We start from the raw sequence: 19597 nt of genomic DNA, 5'->3' as shown, positions 1-19597 counted from the left end.
CTTTTTCTTGGTCAGCCCTATGGTCACGTAGTGGTGTGAAAAGAACACTGCAACACTTCTCAAAGCATGTTCAATTTATTCTCACATCTGGAGAAAGACAATATTTTAAACAGTTTACGCGTATGACAAAAGCAGAGTAACCTGCGCCGATCCATCTTGGTCATAATACAATGAGTTACAAGCGACTGAGAGTGATTAGTTAAAGGTACTCTCAGATGTATAAATACAGTATGATTTCTTACTCAATGAGCAACCATCCTCCCGTTAACATTGACCAAAGGCAGTGGCCTTCACGTGTAAATTTTATTCCTTTATGGAGTGATATTTAAACACAGACGCTTCCTACCTAAGGACTAAATTACCAACCAAAAACACGGTCTTTCAAATGGAGTTAAAATGGTGGGAAAAAAATCACAAATCTGGAATTCCTTATTTTAAAACCCCATCAGCATTTGGGAGTGGAATTTAGGCAATGGCTTGAGATATGAGATACACACCTATCTCCAGAGTAAAGATCACTACAAGTTTGTGTATTTGGTCAAACCTTTGTTTTAAACTTTTTCCTTAACACAGAATATTGGAAATAAAGTTTAATGGAAGGAGCAAAGCACAGGATATCAAAATGTATGAAATGATAATCTTTTTCCCCACGTCCCTCAATCTCCTACTCTTCATTGCTCATTTGAGAAAGAAAAATCTTATTTGGAGAGTTTCTTCATCCTCTGGTCCAAAGCAGCAAAGTTCTCTTCTACCGAAACCAAGTTCTCTTTCATGGTCTGCTGCACCTGAACACAAACAGAATAAAGGCATGTTAGAACAGAAAAAGGGTGTGAGAAACTTGTCACTAAATACAAAAGAGAGTGAGTACCTGGGTGAGCAGTGTGCTGTTGTCCTTCAGTGAGTTGTTGATCATCTGCTGTGTGGTGTCCAGATGGGCCAGCAGCTGCCCAAACTGCATGGCTGAGAAAAACACAAAGGCACTTCCTCTCACAAACAAGCCTGACAAGTCATACTAGCAGTTTAACACAGGACAAATGTGTGGAATTTAGTGGTCATGTGTCATTTTAGACCATGAACCCATTCAGACTAAACACCAACAGTATCATTGGCATATACAGTTGTGTTAAAAATGAAAAAAAAGAATAGTAGTACAACATGAGGAACCTGATGAACCCCTGTTAGTAGTAGTGATATTTCTGAATTGCACATCATTTACTTGTAGATGTAGTAGTGTAACAGAAAAACAACAGACCCAACTGTCATCACATGCACGCTGCTTGTTCTGAGTGCTTGACTCGTTCGTTGAAAGGGGTGTGTTCTCAAAAGAACAGCACTGTGGAGTTTAACTAAAGAATTCATTCAATCTCTGAAAAAATGGGTGTCAATAAGTGTCCTTTATTAAGGAACAAAGGAAGCAAACGTTTTACACATTGCTATAAAATATATTTCCTTCTGAATTGCTAAATAAAATGGGCCGTTCCAAACATTGTTCGGAGGAATGACGTAATTTGATTGAAAAGTTGATTGGAGAAGAGAAAACGTATAAAGTTGTTAAGCAAATTACAGGATGCTCAACTAAAACCATCTCCAATACTTTAAAATGGCAACAAAAGCTTGAAAAAAGCAGGGAAGAAAACGAGCAACTACTGTTAAAACGGATCGAAGAATAGTCAGAATGGCAAAGATACAGCCAATCAGTAACCTCCAGAAAGATCAATGATGATCTAAAATGGCCTGGAAGTACTGTTACAGTCAGATGATGTTTGATCAAAGCTATCATTGAGAAGCCTGTGTAAAGCAACGTTGTTGAAAAGAAGAAGAAGAAGAAAAAAAAAACAAAACAACTGGCAGGTGCAGAATCGGTTCAAATTTGCCAAGGAACACGATCACATCTTTTCGGGTCCAGTCGTCATCAACACTACGTCAGGCTATCCACTTGTACTGAATTCAAGCCACAGTACACAGAAGACGGTGAAGCATGGTGGTGCAAAAATCTTGGTATAGGGATATTTTTCATATTACAGTGTTAGGCCTGGTTATCGTATACCAGGGATCATGGATCAGTTTGAATACATCAAAATACTTGAGATTACGTTGCCCTATACTGAAGAGGAAATGCCCCTGAAATGGGTGTTTCAACAAGATGACGACCCCAAACACACAATTAATTGAGCAACATCTTGGTTCCAGACAAAAAGGATTTGAGGTAATGGAGTGGCCAGCTCAATCCCCTGACCTCAACCCCATTTAAAACTAGAGGGGTGACATTAATTGGCAGTGGTGGCTTGGCGGTTAAGGCTCTAGGTTATTGATCAGAAGGTCAGAGGTTCTCCCAAGTTACCACGGTTGGGCCCTTGAGCAAGGCCCTTAACCCTCTCTGCTCCAGGGACGCTGCATCCTGAGCTCTGACCCCAGCTTCTTGACATGCCAGGGTATGCGAAGAAAAGAATTTCACTGTGCATATGTATATGTGATCAATAAAGACTCATCATCATTATCCTGGGCTGAAATACCTGTCTCTAGGTGCCAGAAGTTGGTTGACTCGATGCAACACAGATCCTCAGCAGTTATCAGAAACAATGCTTACGCATCTAAATATTAGTTCAGTAATTTAAAGTGAAGTTAAATCCTGAAAAACATCTTCAGTTTTTAAGTGTTTGAGTTTGAAGAGAAAAAGAAATGTCGACTGCTATTTTTTTAACAGATTAATATTCCTTTGCTTCCTGTAAAAGAATAATGCAGACTTGATCAAATTTGTTAATGCTTTGATTTGGAATTGATGTGTAATGTTTCCACATTCTACATTTGAAATATGGAAAGAAAAAGATATTAAAAAATATTTGCACTTCTATTCACTTTTATTAACAGCACAGCTATTTATTTGAACACAACTGTAGGCTTTGCAAATTATTTATTTAGAATTCATTCACACTGGTTCAAAATGTGCACCATTTCCACCTCCTACTTTCTATTTACCCAACACATATTCATCCTCATTTGTATATGTACAGAGAAATTATTTGTTTATAAATAAATGATAATGTATAATTATTTACAGAGGTGGGTATCAACGTGCTACATTTACTTCGTTACATGTAATTGAATAACTTTTTTGAAAAAAAAAATTACTTTTAAGAGTAGGTTTAACTGGCCATACTTCTACTCTTACTCGAGCTCATTTTTAAATCACAAATGTACTTTTACTTTGCTACATTCGGTGGCATTCCTCCGTTACTGTTAGCGGTTCAGTCCTGGAGAGGGGGAAGAAGCGAGCGTGTCAGTGGAGGCAGGACCCTCGCGCACACACGCACAATCTTAATGGGCCTTTATGCTGTAGAGGTATGTGATGAAGGACACAATCGCAACAAGCTCGAGGTAAAAGAAAAACCATGTTAACCGTACCCAAGTCTCATAATGACGTAGAGTGATTTGATGAACCTTTTAAAAATCAAAACAAAAAAATCTTAAAGCATCCAATGACTGAAACTCGAGTTCCCTAAAGCATCACTGGCATGGTACCACGTGAAACCCAAGAGAGATGTTACCTTGCTCGTGTAGCTCTTTCACAGCTATCAGTCTCTGGACCACCTGAGGGAGGGAGGTTGCCATGGCATCCCACTTCTGCACCACATCGTACAGCTGTGTCACCTAAACGGAGCACAAACCAAACAAGCACCAGCAGTATAATTTAACGGCAAAGGGTGTCACCCTAATAACTCGAAAACACTAACTCCACTCTAAACATGTGTCTAAGCTTAACGCCCTACTACCTACCTAAAATCGTAAATATGGAACAACTCATCCTTTAAAAATGACCATTTCTCTGTTTGTAAACATTTAAGTGGAGACACAAACTGAGAATAGGATACAGAATACCTTTACATCTGAGCCATTGCATGACACTAAATATTTGCACTTGAAGATCCACCATTAGTTACATGAATCAATGACTGCTGCACCTTTCTACGCTAAATACAGTGCACTAAAAATACTTAATCTCTTTGCTGAATGTAATTGTTTTCAAATAAGATACATAATTTATAAATGTAGAAAACAAATGCTGGCTATATAAAAAAAGAGGAAAATTTTTGGCCTTTAGTTTAGTCATAAGCTGCATAGGATGTAAGAGTTTGGAATTTAGCCCTCTCTTTTAGAAAGCCAGTCACAGAGGAAAATTTCTTAACATTAGTTGTACTATGGTCTTGTCCACCACACAGATGCACTAGCAAATAATGCGGCAGACGACGTTCATTGTACACAGAGACAAAGCGATGTTCAAGTTACTACAGCACATTCAGGGCATGTGTGCACAAAACGCTATAAACTTTTTAGTGCGTTTCAGCAGACAATTTCTCAGTTACATCACAAACAACTGCTGAGTGAGAATGTACGCCCACCTTGTTTTGGGTTTCTGCATCTTCAATCGCTGCCTTGTGTTTTGCTATTTCATTCATCTTCCCCAAAACACTCTGCAAGCAGAAAGCAAAACTTCCACTTACTTCTTGGAGCATTACACATAATAATAAAAAGATTCAAAAGAGGGCTTCTGTTTATGTTTGTATAAAGATCTGCATACTAATCTATAATGTGCAAAACTGGTAATGATTGTACTACTATAGTGTTATTCTAACTGCTGCCAGAACCTTCTATCTGTTACTTATTTTCAGTAGGAAAGCTTAAACTCAGAAGGTTTACCTGTAGTCTGGCTTCAACCTGGTCCAGAGTGGCAGCATCCAGAGCACTGACACGAGCCTGCAGCAGCTCCATAGTCTCCTACAGAGACAGAAGAAAATAAAAATGTCAAGAACATGAAGTGGAGCAGACACGCAGTCAAGCACATTAGCACTGATGTACCAGTATGCTACTCACCACTAGACTGGCACCTTGTAGTCCAGCACTGAGGGGACCCTGCAGTACACACAACCAAAACACAAGACTGTTTCAACAAACTAGCGAGATCTCACGACTTCACACAGTGAAGTGTGTACTGAGTCATAACCAAAAACTGGGAAAGCACAACTGCGTACTGATATTAGCTAACAGAAAAAAACAATTGGGATCCCATAAACATACATTTTCAATCTTGCCTAGGCTGTCCCACAAAGACCATGTTAGGTAAGGAGCCCGAGTGTTTAAGGGTTTATTCACACAGAGAACGTCAGGCCAGGTGCCACAGAGAAAAGTACTTCAGCCTGATCAACTCAGTTTGTAAACGGCTGGTGCTGTCAAGACATCTACCGCGCAGTCTGAATGGATTCTTTAAGTGCAATTCTCACTATTTGACCAAACTTTTGTCACTTTTAGTTGTGACTGAAAGAAAAATAGAAACAAAAACAAACAAACAAGAAAGCCTAGTAGTAAGTGCCAAAATTTCACCATGTGAAGGATTTTTCAAAGCCACTACGCAAATATGTTCCTCTGATCCACAAACACAGTAGGTCTCACTAGTCGATTTAATTCCAAGGTAACGCAAAGTTGTTCCTAGATTTAACTCGGAGCCGGATGATTATTACAAACATAAGTTTAACCTGACTGAGGAGAATGAGAAAGTGTAGGCAAGTAAACGCACCTGCTTATCTAATCCAGAACCTACTGCAGTCTCCAGGTCCGCCAACCTCCTCTCCAACTCCGCGATCTACAGATACAAAGACAGAGGACAAGGTCAGTAACTGCAATTACTTTACTTTGTCCCGAATAAGCTTAAGAAAAATGAGGCAGCTATGTTTAGAAAAACGCGTTTGTACCTTGGCAGACTCTGTGAACTTCTCGTGTTCAGGCCGGCTGTGGAGTTCATACAGCACAACTCCATCCGGGCCTTTGGGTGCTGCTGATTTCCCCTCTCCCCCAGCACTGCTACGCACACCCCGTGCCACTTCCAACTGAGTCATCAACCGCCTAACATACACACACACACACACACACACACACACAGAGTGTGATTGCATTTAATAAAGTAGAAACTGTGTCCCTGTTTCATGCACTCAATTTCTCTCTTTCTCAAAACTTCAGGAACACTCTGTACTGTTCTCATGGTTGTTAATCTCTTTGTTTTGGGAGTAGTTTAGCTCATCCTGCAGCACTGGCTAAAAGGACACACTGCACAGAGAACATTGATCCAATATCAGCAGAAAAATGTGTCATCTAGTCTCATTACAGACCAATCTCCATTGTTCCTTACTTGGCAAGAGCTCCATCTGGGTCAGCCAAGTTGATGTGGGCGTTTGGGCCCAGCAAGGAGTCCAGGTGGGCTGAGACCAGCTGCTGTTTGAGCTGGGCCGCCTGCTGAGCCAGAACCACCGGCGTTAGGCGCTCCTCTGCACTGCTCTCTTTAGTACTGGTCTGAAGGGACGGACACACACACACAGCCAATAAATGTTAAGTGCTCCACCTCACCCTATCCAAAAAATAAATTAAGGATTTACTTGTTCAGAATGACAGTGAGTAACTCATGTGAAGGCCTTAATTATTTCCAGATGATATCACAAGTCCAGTCACCTAACATAACTTATAGCTACTGTACATTCCAAATGGTCTGTGTGCCTGAACACCTTCCCAGACATTTCAGAGGACAATGAATATGAACACAGATTAAGTGTAGTCCAACAACAAGAGAGGGATCTCTGGAAAGCTGGTGGTAGATGCTCAGATGTCATTTTTGGTACTCTACTGTAGCTACTGAACTCCATGGCTCCTTGGTACTTGAAAAATTAAAAGTGGCTGATTCACAGCTGCAGTATCCTGCAAAATAAAGCTACAGACTTTATAAAGATGTAATGTTTGAAATAGATGATTCAGTGTTGCAGGGGGAGGACAATTCATTAATATAAAAAGCTTTTTTATATCGGCATAGGTATGTACCTTCTGCTTAATTTCATTTTATTATTCAGATAACCGAAAGAATTATTGAACAGCTATTCGGGTTAACTGCCACAAGATGGTGAAACGGAGTATTTCATATGGCTTCATCAGGTATTGCTTTCCACTAAAACTAAACATCCCTGCTGTTTGTGTTTGACAGACATAATACAGAGAAATAACGAAAAGAGAAGAAAAAAAAACATTTTAAAATGCAAAGCAAAAGCTTTGCTCATGTCAGCTAAATATTCAAGCCTGTAGCTCTACTGTCACAGTATGCTCTCTGATATCGGTTAAAATATATTATATTATATATATATATATATATATATATATATATATATATATATAAACTTAATCTATAATCTGGTTTTTGTACTTCTTAAATTTACTTTTCATAACCTTTTGGATTTTTTAAATAACTTATTAAACTATGTAACTGACAGGTATGGAACATGAATGATCAAAAATGTTTCTGAACACTAGAACTACTTTGAGCAAGAGAATTAGGCTGTAATAACGTGGACTATTTTACATGTAAAACATGTTGCATTCCATTCGTCTTGCGTTATAAAAACATTCACATACAAATGCTGTAAATCGGGACGAAGGGCGCGTCTCGTTATCCACGACATTGTTAAATCTCCAGCTCTCAGCCTCTCACTGAACAGAGCAGACACAGAGAGGTGAGAGTGCAGCGAGAAAGCAAGACCTCACGCTTGCAGGACAGTACTGGTGATTTTTGGAAAGTCGCTAAAGTTTGTCCATAAAAGTCGCTAGATTTGTCGCTAGGCGCGACAACCACTTTCAGAGGTTGAGAACCACGGTACTAGAGTACTGCACTTAATATGATCACAGTGCCAATGGTTATTTATAATTAGGTCAAATCAGATATTTTCATGTCAACCTATATTTACTACAAAGGTGAATTGAAACAATCACATAAATTCTTTACGCTTCAGGGACATTTTTAATCACAGTGTATACCTGGAACTTGTACAACATGACAGTTGTACCCTCTGCATCAAAATATTGCCAGAGCTTTTCTTTTTTTTATATCCCCCCCCCCCCCCTTCACTGATTCTTGTCGACATATGATTTCAGTATTTAAATACTCGCGCCTTAAACACTAAACCAGGTATAACCATGCACTTCCCCAGCCTAGCACTGAATAAGCAGACTATGGTACTCGGTTCAATCGATAGAATAAAAATTCCAGCAATTAAGAGAAAGTGTGCTACTGATCACTTAAATGAAACTACCAAAGTATTCAAACAAATCAAAATGTGTCCTTCTAAATGTCTTAAGTTTTCTTAGGAAAAGAAAAAATAAAATAAAAATGAAATATAAATATTATTATCATTCTGTTAAGTCACGTTAATGCTCCACGCATTTTGCAGCACAATTATTTTTTTATGGTATATTTTATAAATGTGCAACTAAGCTGCGTAACATCTCTTAGTTGCTAGTATTTTTCTCTACTGATAGAACCAAGTAGCGTAGTCTATTTATTCACAGCATTTAGTATGTAGGGAATTAGTCACCTAGTATATCTGCCTAGGCAAAGTAACTGTTTTTGTTTAAAGGACTAATCATTATTAAAGCATGTAACTTCACTACATCTTCCAGGTTGAAATATTTATCTGTAATAACAACTAAAACACCATCAATGTCAGTTTGCTGAGAAGACAGCTGCATGAGGCCTGTTACTTCATTCCTTGATTGGTCTAAGTGTTTGTATTTAATGTCCTTAAAAAATGAGCAGATATGATTTCTGGTTCAGAAGAGTCAGTAACAAAATGACTGAATAACATTTAGCGATGACTCATCTAAAGTTAAAACGGCTGAAATAAAACTAAAAATTAAAAAAGAGGATGAAGAGAGCATCTGTGTGTAGTGATCCCTAACCTGAATGTGTTCCACTTCCTCTGTGAGCTCCTGAATCTCATTAACGAGCCGCTGGTACTTCTGCTGAGGAGTCTCCTTAACCCCACACCCTTCACCCAGCTAGAGGGAGATGGAGAGAAAGGTGGAGGGACTCATTAAACCAAACACTTCGACTGGCATATACCTAACAGGGAACCTGAGGGAGAACTCACAAGCTCATAGTCTCCAGACTCATAGCCGACTCTGCGACTCTTGCTGATGCGGTCCGAGAAATCTGTAAATGTTCAGCGCACAGCAATGAGACCCAGACAAGGAACACAAGCATTAACATTTCACAGAACAAATCAGATATATACACCCAGCAGTCACTGTACTCACCCAGGCCCTTAGTGCCGACACGCTTGTCTTTGAACTTGTCGTAGGCAGCGTTGGGATTGACAACAATCCGCTCCACACTGTCACTGCACAGCTCTTCCTGTTAGAGGGATGAGGAAAACATGTTAACAGCTGCTTTACAAGTCGGAACATCTGAGGCTGCTTTTTACACCTGAGATTAAAATGGTATTTAAATGGCAATAACTGCTTGCAGCTGTAACTAACCTTTAATTTACGTGCATGCTAACTGTTCCAGTAATGGTCAAGCAGTTATTTTTTTTTTTTTTTAAACATGTTTTACACTACACTACTCCTGGTTTACTCTCAACCAAGATTAATATTCTTACACAAGCAGTTTGCTTTTTAATGCCAGATGTAAAAAAGGTCCAAAATATATAACACGTACAGTATGACACATGCAGACTTTTAAAAACAAGTTGTACATGCAATGTTTTTGAGAAATTAAGGCGGAAATGTCAGTGATCATTATTACTATAAGTACTGCAGAAAAAAAATGAACAAAAATCAAATGTGTACTTGGCATGTGAGATATTGATTTTTTTTCCCCCTGCTTGTGATTTTCCTTTTATACAATTTCATGATGAAATGATTTTAATCATCAGGGATGGTGAATCTTTTCACAGACTGGTTGTCTAATGTCCACATAACCAAATGTTTTACTCTTGCTGCTGCTCAAAGTGTTAAGCAGGACAGTGCCAGTAAAATATATTTTTTTTAAAAAACCCACAGATTTAATCGCTTTCTAATTATCATTACCGTTAACATTATCAGTACAAATAATTCCAGATTCATCTGCTGATTGCACCGTCTCATTTAATTGGAGAGAAATAGATGTATTAGGCGTATTTTTGAGTGACTACTCTAGTGTTTTATGGACCTCCTACACAAAATAAGTAATAGAATGTATATAAAGTAATAAAATAAGTAATGTAATTGGCGATAAACGTCACTGGATATCACGGCAGCGTAATATCATGTAGGGATGGTATCATTATATCACACTAGCCTAGTGTACACTAAGCCTATAGAAATCACTATAGAACTGCAAACTTGATCAGTTTGCCATGCTAAAATGATCTAAAAATGCAATCACAGGATTAATTTGTTGATTTCAGCTTCACATTCAATGTTATTCACACTCTCAAATACACACACACACAATTTGACAAAGACATGATGTGGGCAAAATACAAAACTGGATTCTTCGATTTTATTAACTGCCTCCAACTTCATTTAGTTAGTTTGTTAAACTATTTCCGTAAATTCATGTGCCAGCCAACTGAAATGGTTTACTGGATCCAGTTTCATACACCCACTATGGGCAGCAATTACAATCACACACACATTTCAGATGGCTTAGAGAAAAACCACTGGTGTGCTACTGGAAGAGTGTGATTGCACAGATGTTATATGGGTTTTGGCTTTTACTTCCAGGGTAAAGCAGTGTTTAGTGCTATGCTGCCTAGTTAGCGCTGGATTTGTAAACAGCGTTATACTGACAGGAAGATGCACAACAAGGCAAAACACTCAGTCAAACACAAAGTCCATTTAAAACAGACAAGGGGTTGATTATGATTAGATGGGAGGAGTGATGTTAGGGGGAAATCACATAAGCTCTTACCAGCTCCTTGGGTTCCCAAAGAGAGTTAGAGGGGGTAGAAGTAAAGGAGGAGCAAGACACAAAGGAGAGAGAGAGAGAGAGATAAGGAAAGAGCAAGAGAAAGAGAGAGACATATTAATGTGGTTATCACATGACATGCATAACAGGAGCTGGTGGCAAAGGCAAAAAAAACAAAACAAAAAAAAAAGGGCTGATTGTTGTAAGCACCCGTTGTGCTGTCTATTCAATCAGGCTATCTCTCTTTCCCGACCCCACAAGGCCATAAGACAATCATTTCAAAAGCTTCTCACAGCAAAGCTGTGTTTGAGTTTATGCTCAATTTTTAGACAACACTGCAGGTCACAAATCGGACTGAGTTAGAGTGGGAAAACATGGGCCGCACATTATGGTCGATGTAGGTTAGGAGACAAGCGATTCAGACAGCTGTGCAGGAGAGTTTCTCTCTCAGCCTGAAGGTGAAGGATGAAAGGGCTGAGGCACCTTCTCCTTCAGATCAGAGAAACAGCAGGTGTTCCACACATATGGAGCTCACACTGGAGGCACACAGCAGTTACTTCATCACTTTTCTACTGACAAGGTGCCTGATTTGGATCCGTTCCACACTTTTCCACCACAGTTTTCTGCCAGAACAACTGGTCCGGTTCCAGAGTCAAAACACTGTGTTACTGATCTCAAACCAACAACGAGGTACATCAAACACTCAAGGCCGGCGGTATTTTGTGGCTCAAGGAGCTGAAGTTATTCAAATAACTGCTCTGTATATACCATTGTAGGAGAGTTGGAAAAATAGTGTTCAAACAATGCTGAAAACTGGAAAATTACTATGAATCACAGCTGGACGGAAGAAACCATTTTAGTAGTGATTGCAACAAATTAAAATGTTGAGAGCTATGTTGCTAATGCTTGCAAAACTTTGGATAGCTACACTTAAATTAATAAAAAAAAAAGAACAACAATAAAAAAAAAAGAAAGAAAAAGAAAAATCCAGGGGTGGACAAATCAGTAGCTCAGGAATCTGAGTTTAGTATCCAGGCTATTATTATTTTTTTCATTCATAGTTGCCTGGCAGACTTTTGCAAACCAAAGCTTTCCATTTGGCATGTTTAAACTAAATGTGCTTCAAGATTCGAAGATGCAACACACCCTGATGCTGAAACTAAAGGGCATGTGTTTGAAATCCCAAAGCCTGCCTCACTACACACAGCAGCTTGTGGCATAATCTGACGGTCTGATGGTAGAAAAATCTAAAATTACGGGGCAAATTAATAATCATGTATGGATGATGGATGGCCTTTTGGCAGGAACACGAAGTATGTTGAAAATAAAGATTAACGCAAAGCAAAACATTACTCTCCTGATTACTACACAGTCACCTGTCAAGAGGAAGACACGAGACATAACAGTATTTACGTGAAATGCGAGGATAGATCACCACTCATAGACAAAACCTTAAATCAACGATAGAGGTCAACCGATTGAGTGGTTTGGGCACCAATAACGGACTATTGGAACGGCAAAAAATCCACACTGAGTTTTTCCTGGTTGCCTCCCTTGCGGGAGCGGCTGCTGTCATTATAGAGTAGGACAGCGGCCTCTAGAGGTGTAATAAAAACTATCGCTGACAAATTTTGTTGTGTTATTTGTTTTTATTTTGGATGTCTATTTTTACAGTTTGGACATATATATTTTATTAACTTTAATATGTATTAACAGTCACTAAGTTTTATTTTAAAAAGTACAGTACATTTTCATGGTACAGTCAGTACTGTTTATTTTTGGAATAAAGTTCAGCAATATTTTACTTTGAGTGTTATATTTTCATTCAGTATCAATTTTAAAAGCTATGATTTGATTAATCGGTTATTGGCAGGTAATGCCCAATTTAGTTATCTGTATCGATAAAATCCACTATTGGTCGACCTCTAATCAACATCTTGCTGACTTTTTACCAAGCCCGCAAACATGACACTATGCTACATTAGAAACTCTGCTAGAACTGGATAATGATCCATCTTTTCCAACTTAACTACTGTAGCTAGCTCACCATATATTGTTACTTTACAGTATCTACCACTTTTTAACCTGGTCAGTTAGTTTCTAGGCATCCAAAACATGGGACTGGGCAGCACACTTGAGCTTTTACTTGAATTGTTAACTAGCTAATGAATTTATCATTTGTCCACCCCTGAAAAAGATCTTTAATCATATGATATAAATCATGGCTTTTTGTGGCACTGAAGAATTTTACTGTAGATGAATTAAATTCTCAAACCCAGAAGTAAAACTTGCACAATCCTCCACAGTTGCTCTTATTATTACCCCACTTATCAAAACTCACATTTTGATAGCGTAATGCATTGGCGCTTGAACTGCTGGAAACCAACACCAGGTGCAAGATCGAGATTGTGTTGGTGGAAAAGGAGTGACAGTCCATTAAAGCAATGTGTGTGCATGCAGGCACTCTCTATTTCATGCTCCATGAAAAGCATTTGGTCTGAGATTTAGTATACAGTTAGTGTGATCTCAAGCTACCATATCTCTATGAAAATATCTCAAAATTGCAATGGTAGGAAAATTTTGCCTTGGTGGCTCTATGGGATGTCCTCCAGTCCAGCCCATTAGCGGTTCAAACCTATCCCATGCTTACATTAAGAAGAAAAAAAAAAAAATCAAATCAAGACAGATGCCGAATCAGGGAAAAAAAAAATCAGAAGGTCCCACAGCTCTAGGATATGATTGTTTCTGATTGGAACCAAGAAGAAAGGGAGCAAGAGTCCAACCCATGCATTTACTCCTGGAGAAAAAGGAGGACATCTTACTTGCACAAACTAGTGTCCGAAGTGGTTCATAACAAGGAGAGAAGGTGTTGTGACAGGGAAGGTAAAGCACTATTACGTTAATAGTGTGTCAGCAATTAGCCCAGCTCTAATAAAACCATTAGGTCACAAGATCTTGGGATGCACAAAACTGATAAAAAGCACTTTGTAATAATTAGTTGTAATTATTTTATGCTATATGTAATTGCTCTTATTTCCCCTTGTGTTATTTTATATGCACATGCAATCAATATATTAAAAGCACAGTGGTGAACTTGTGATGTGACAAAGTTGGCTTAATTTATTTTGCTAAACTTTTTTTTTTTCTGCTCTGGGTGTTGAGTCATCAGAAACTCTCATTAATACTCATATGAAAAGGCCAGGATCAAAGACTGTATACACAGAGTGCAAAAGATTGCATGCCCCACGAGTTTTGGATATAAAAGGAAAGAAATAACTTAATTTTACAATTCAATGAAATTCACCCCCAAAAAAAGAGAGAATATAAGGAGTCAATTTTTTTGCTATGACTCTTCATGTCTCAGGACATGACTTTAAGAAGGTAGTATATAAAATTCAGACAGAAATTGTTCACTATTAATATCTTAACATAAACTATTTGCCAATTTTGGACTTGATATAATAAAGGAAATTTCTAAGAAATCGAACATACTAAATGTCTTGGGAAGAAAAAATATCAGCTCAGGAATTTGCTTTAAAGTGGCGCCCTGTATTCAAAATAATAATTTGTCCAAATGAAAGTGCCTCAACTAGTATTATGACGGAACTGTGTTAGGTCCAATGTACGGGTGTCCCAAAAGTCCCCATACATATGGGGAAACTAACACTTTTTAGCAAAATGCCTTCCACAATCTTTTAATTGAGGGGAAACATGAATTCTGCTTTCTACCAGAAAATCCTAAAGGAGAATGTCCGGTTTTCAGTTTCTAGGTTGAAACTCAAGCGCAACTGGATTATGCAGCAAGACAATGATCCAAAGCATAGGACTAAGTCCACCTCTGAATGGCTAATTTTAAAAAAATTATAACAATAAACAAAAAAGTTAAATTAAAGTTTTGGAGTGGTCTAGTCAAAGTCCTGACTTGAACCAAGTAAGATGCTGTGGCAGGACCTTAAACAGACAGCTTGAAAACCCTCCAGTGTGGCTGAACTAAAGCAGTTCTGCAAAGAAGAGTGAGCCAAAATTCCACCACAGCACTGTGAAAGACTGATCTCCAATTATCAGAAGCGTTTGGTTGCAGTTGTTGTTGTTGCTGCTCAAGGGTTAGGGATTTTAAGTTTAAGTTTTAAGATCGTTCTATGTGACTCAGTTTGTGTACAGCGTCCCTCTTCCTCTGCTGTAAACAGTGCAACGCTTCCGGGTACATCTGTATCGCGAGAGCAGACAAACTGAGTCACACAGAACAACCTTTGTAACAAATATGTTTGCAGATTTCAAGATAAATACGGCCTTACGTTTTATTGCCTGCTCTCTTGTCAACACAATGCGTGTTCTTTCGCGAACGCACATCGGAGCACTATGTGTAAGTGAAGATATTTTATGAAGAAAAACTTACTTAATTTTACTGTATTTGCGCACACAAAGCATTCGTATCACTTCATAAAACTGGGATTAAAACACTGGAGTTACACAGATTACTTTTACGATGCCTTTATGAACTTTTGGGAGCTTGAAAGTTTTGGTTACTTGGACTGTAAATGGAGGGCCAGAAATCTCCCGGGATTCGTTAAAAATGTCTTCATTTCTGTTCCGAAGATGAACGAAAGTATTATGGGTTTGGAACGACATGAGCGTGAGTAATTGAGGACAGAATTTTCATTTTTGGGTGAACTACCCTTTTAAGTGGAGGCCTACACTGAGAGAGATAGTGATGTGAAGATCGGATCATTTTACTGACTCGGATCATTGAATCTCGTTCAGCAAAATGAACGAATCATTTTTTGAATCATTTCGTTCATTTCAGCAGAATATAATTAAAATGTTACATGTTAAATTCCTCAAGACATCTAGTACTTACGCAAATGTTGACCACATTTGGAATAAAACTAAACTATAGGCTAATGCAACCAAGGCCAAATTATGAGAAACAGAAATGATTCATTAATTGCTTAGCTGGGTCTTCAAGCTATACAGTCTGTTAGTTCACCTCACCTCCTGATCAGAGTTGTTCTTTTGTCACGTCACATTTGTCACGTCTGTTCCCCGGAAACAGAAATGATTAATTCACATCTCAAGTCTTTGGGTTCGAGTCATTTGTTCGCCCCATAGGAAATACACCATGCAATACCAGAAACAGAAATGATTAGTTCAGCTCTCGAGTCATTCGGTCATCATGTCCCAGCCCCACTGCATTCAGCCAAAGGAGCTGTGACGTGATGAACGAACAACTCGAACCCGAAGACTCGAGACGTGAACTAATCATTTCTGTTTCCGGTACAGAACCTATGGGGATGTTGCAGCGCATGTGCGGTCGACACAAAATTAACGAATCGCTCTCTCTCGGAGACAACTCGTTGTTCCTGAGTCATATTAAAGATCCGTTCAAAATGAACGAATCGTTCATGAACCGACACATCACGAGATAGAGCGCGAGAATGAAAATGGCCCACACAGAACTTCTTTGTGGCCGGTCCATCCCCAGCATATCAGGATAAAATTAACGTCTTTGTCTTTTTAATTTTGTTGTATGGGAATACAAACTGTTCTTCTGTATAGATACAGTCACTGGTCGGAATGCTCACACCCAAAAAAAAAAAAAACAACAAAATAAAATTACTTCCCCCAAAGAAATGCATTGTGAGAAGTCCATGTGTGGAGCAACTCACCGACTCAAACTGCGCCTGGTCGTCCTCAGGCAGGTCGCTGGTCTCATACACATCCGGCTCGTTAGAGGCCTGTGGACACATGACCACATTAATGTTCACACACAAACAGGATAAATACACTGCCCGGACACGGGTCTCGGTGCCGGAGAAAAAGCTGAGCATGAAGCGCTTAACAGTAGCTGATGGTGTACTGGACAGTGCAGGCCGACGCCCTTCTACAAAATGGACGGAGAAGTACAGGACAACTGCCATACACACATTCACAACACCCACAGCAATGAAATGACGGATTTTTGCTTCATTGTATGTTTTATTACAAACTTAAGCACCAGTCCTGACACTGTCCCTCCTCTCTACTAAGCCAGTGTAATAAAACTACGCTTAAAATGAATCATCATGCTAGCTAGCTAACGTGAAACATAAACAACCCCTAGATATCTAACGTCACGTAGCAGGCTGTAAATATGTTCGCTAAAACATCACAGGACCGCTCCATCACTTTTCTAGCTAGCATTTCTTCTATTATTATTATTATAGTATTAACAGCTGAGGAGGATGATAATAATAATAATAATAATAATAATAATAATAATAATAATATTGGTAATAATATGATCATGGACATTAGCCGGCTTTTTCAGTGTTGTGTTTACGAGTTCACTCGGCTGCCTCTCTCTTTAACTGTATCAGCCATTAACCAAATAATGTCTGTAAAATAATCTCCAAAACGACGTGTTATTGTAAAAGTTCATTTCTTTAAAAGAAAGAAAGAAAACGCTATCCGCATAACACTATATAGCTAGCAGTGAGATTAGCTGCAAGGCGCTAGTATGAATACTGTGTGGCTAACTAGCTTCTGACTGTCGCTAGCATGCTATATATGAATTACAGAAACTTACGATGCCCGGCAGGTTGGCGTACTTCGGGTCGGCCATTAGCACACAGATAAATAGAGCACAATTCTACTGAGTGTCTGATATTTTTTGTTACAGAATTTCCAGTTTGAAAAGAAACTGACGCGAGCCGCCTCGGTGACTTGCAAGCTGCTGACAACAGTGCAAACGTCAGGCGTGAACCCAGCGGCAGGGTTGCCAGGTCTCTGAAAAGTAAAGGGAAACATTCGCGCGCGCGCACACACAGACACATAATAATAATAATAATAATAATAATAATAATAATAATAAATATCAGCCGATACTGGTATATTTGTGTGTCAGTGCACTTACCAGGCTGTTGCAGCCGGTAGTTAACTGGGCAGACCCTCTCAAAGACCGTGCCTTGCCAGCGGGCTAGGAATTTACAGGCAGTGTTTGGGAGCAGCAGGAGCTGGTCACCGGGCTGAAATTCTCTGTTCTGTGCTGGGCGGTTGTAGGCCTGCTGCTGTTCTCGCTGTGAGGCCTCCATGTGTTCGCACACTATGGTGGTGACCTGGTTGATGTATCGCCCAAGGAGCAGAATGGGGAGGGCTGTTCTTCCCAGGCTTCCCGTGCTACATCTAACAGTCCTCGAGGGCACCATCCAAAGAGAAGCTCGAAGGGCATGAATCCTGTGGAAATTTGAGGCATCTCCTAGGCGGCGAAAAGAACGTAAGGGAGAAGGAGGTCCCAGTTCTGGCCATCCTCGTCCACCACCTGTCCGAGCATCCTTTTGAGCATCTGATTAAACCGCTCCACCAGGAGATCTGGGGGTGGTAGACAAAGGTTCGCAGCTGTTTCACCTGCAACAGCCGACACAGATCACCCATTAATCTTGACACAAACGATGTACCTTGGTTAGTCAGGATGTCTTTGGGGATCCCCACGTGGCTAAACAGGAGCTCCAGTTCCTTGGAGATGTTCTGGGAGGTGGGTTTACACAGCAGGATGGCCTCGGGGTACCTGGTGGTGTAATCCAGGATCACCAGTATGTATTCGTGGCCCCAGGTAAACTTTGGAAGCGGCCCTACTAGATCCATGCCCACCCTCTCAAAAGGGACGGTGATAATGAGGAGGGGGATGAGGGGTGCGGGCAGAAGCTTCTGAGGTGCAATTCGCTGGCACTGAGGGCACTGCTGGCGGAAGGCACAGATGTGGGCATCCATACCGGGACAAAGGAACGGATTTCATAGCTTGGCCAGGGTGTTGTGGGGCCTCAGGTGGCCGCCGAGTGAGTGGCTGTGGGCCAGGTGCATCAGGGACTGCATCTTGGAGCGTGGAATCACCAGGGGGTCACATGGCTGTCCCAGGCACTCTGTTCAGTAGTAGAGGAGCCCATTGGATACCATAAAGTAGGTGTCAGGGAGCTGCTGCTCTGGGTGCTGGTCGACGCCATCGATCATGCGCACCTGGCCCCAGCAGTGCCTCAGACTGTCGTCCTCTTTCTGCTCACGCTCAAGGTTTCCCTCCTGAGTGACTTGGTGGAACACAGAGGAGATAGGATCAGTTGCAATATGTGTCTCATCTGAGGAGGCTCATCCCACGGCGTTCCCATTGTATTGGGCCATGCAGGTCGGCCGGACCCGGTTTTGTGTAGCTGGCTTCTTCTGCTGTCGGTGACAGCAGTTGGTCGTAGCCGAAGGCTTGGGAAACCTTGGCCAGTCCTGCCCGAGCAGTAGGGGCACCGGGAGTTCTGGAATCAGACTGACAAGGAGCGGCCAACTGCTGGCTGGTGAGAAGATCACCACTTCTGTGGCAGGGACCCCCCGGAGGACCCCCGTGGGCTCAGGCAGAGGGCCGAGGGCGGTGGGGCGTGCCAGGGTGGAGGAGGGCGGAGACAGGCCGGCCGGTCATGTTGACTGCTGTGGTTGGGGTGTCCGGGGCCGACATGCTGTGGAGGGCACAGCCGGCTAGCCAGAGTTTAACCACCTGCTTCGGGGAGGCTGGGTCCAGCTCGGTGGGCATGGACTCGTCTCTGGGGGTCCCATAGGTGGGGTGGCTCTCTGGCAGTCTTCTCTTCCAGTTTGGGCTGAGCGAAAAATCTTTCCATTCACCTCTGCCGAGGCTCAGCGTGGCTAGGGCACACTTGAGGGCCTCCACCATCTCCCTCGGACCCGTTATGTTTTCCATCCTCACCGCTTTCCGTTCTTCGAGCGGCAGAGCTCGGAGGAAGTGGTCCATTACGGCCTTCAGAGATGGGTAAAAGGCAGCCTGGTCACTTGCGCACTGGACTTTCCCCAACAGGAATGGGGCGAGGATGT

At 40.8% G+C, this 19597-nt stretch overlaps 1 protein-coding gene across 1 annotated transcript; it reads right to left on the bottom strand.

Annotated features, from left to right (window-relative positions):
• Positions 1–56: 56 nt before the first annotated feature.
• On the bottom strand, positions 57–17502 carry dctn2 (dynactin 2 (p50)). The gene is made up of 14 exons (XM_053636094.1): positions 17322–17502; positions 16423–16491; positions 9121–9217; positions 8955–9016; positions 8764–8862; positions 6179–6339; positions 5745–5895; positions 5570–5635; positions 4870–4908; positions 4696–4773; positions 4398–4469; positions 3546–3648; positions 869–960; positions 57–785 (listed from the first exon to the last, which is right to left on the bottom strand). Exons 1-14 carry the CDS (start codon positions 17355–17357, stop codon positions 699–701), a joined length of 1212 nt encoding a protein of 403 aa, XP_053492069.1. The 5' UTR covers positions 17358–17502; the 3' UTR covers positions 57–698.
• Positions 17503–19597: the final 2095 nt, after the last annotated feature.

The sequence above is a fragment of the Ictalurus furcatus genome, chromosome 11 (genome assembly GCF_023375685.1).
Source record: "Ictalurus furcatus strain D&B chromosome 11, Billie_1.0, whole genome shotgun sequence".
NCBI lineage: Eukaryota > Metazoa > Chordata > Actinopteri > Siluriformes > Ictaluridae > Ictalurus > Ictalurus furcatus.
The sequence above is the reverse complement of the archived record's forward strand: the minus strand, read 5'-3'. Positions and strand labels throughout refer to the sequence as shown.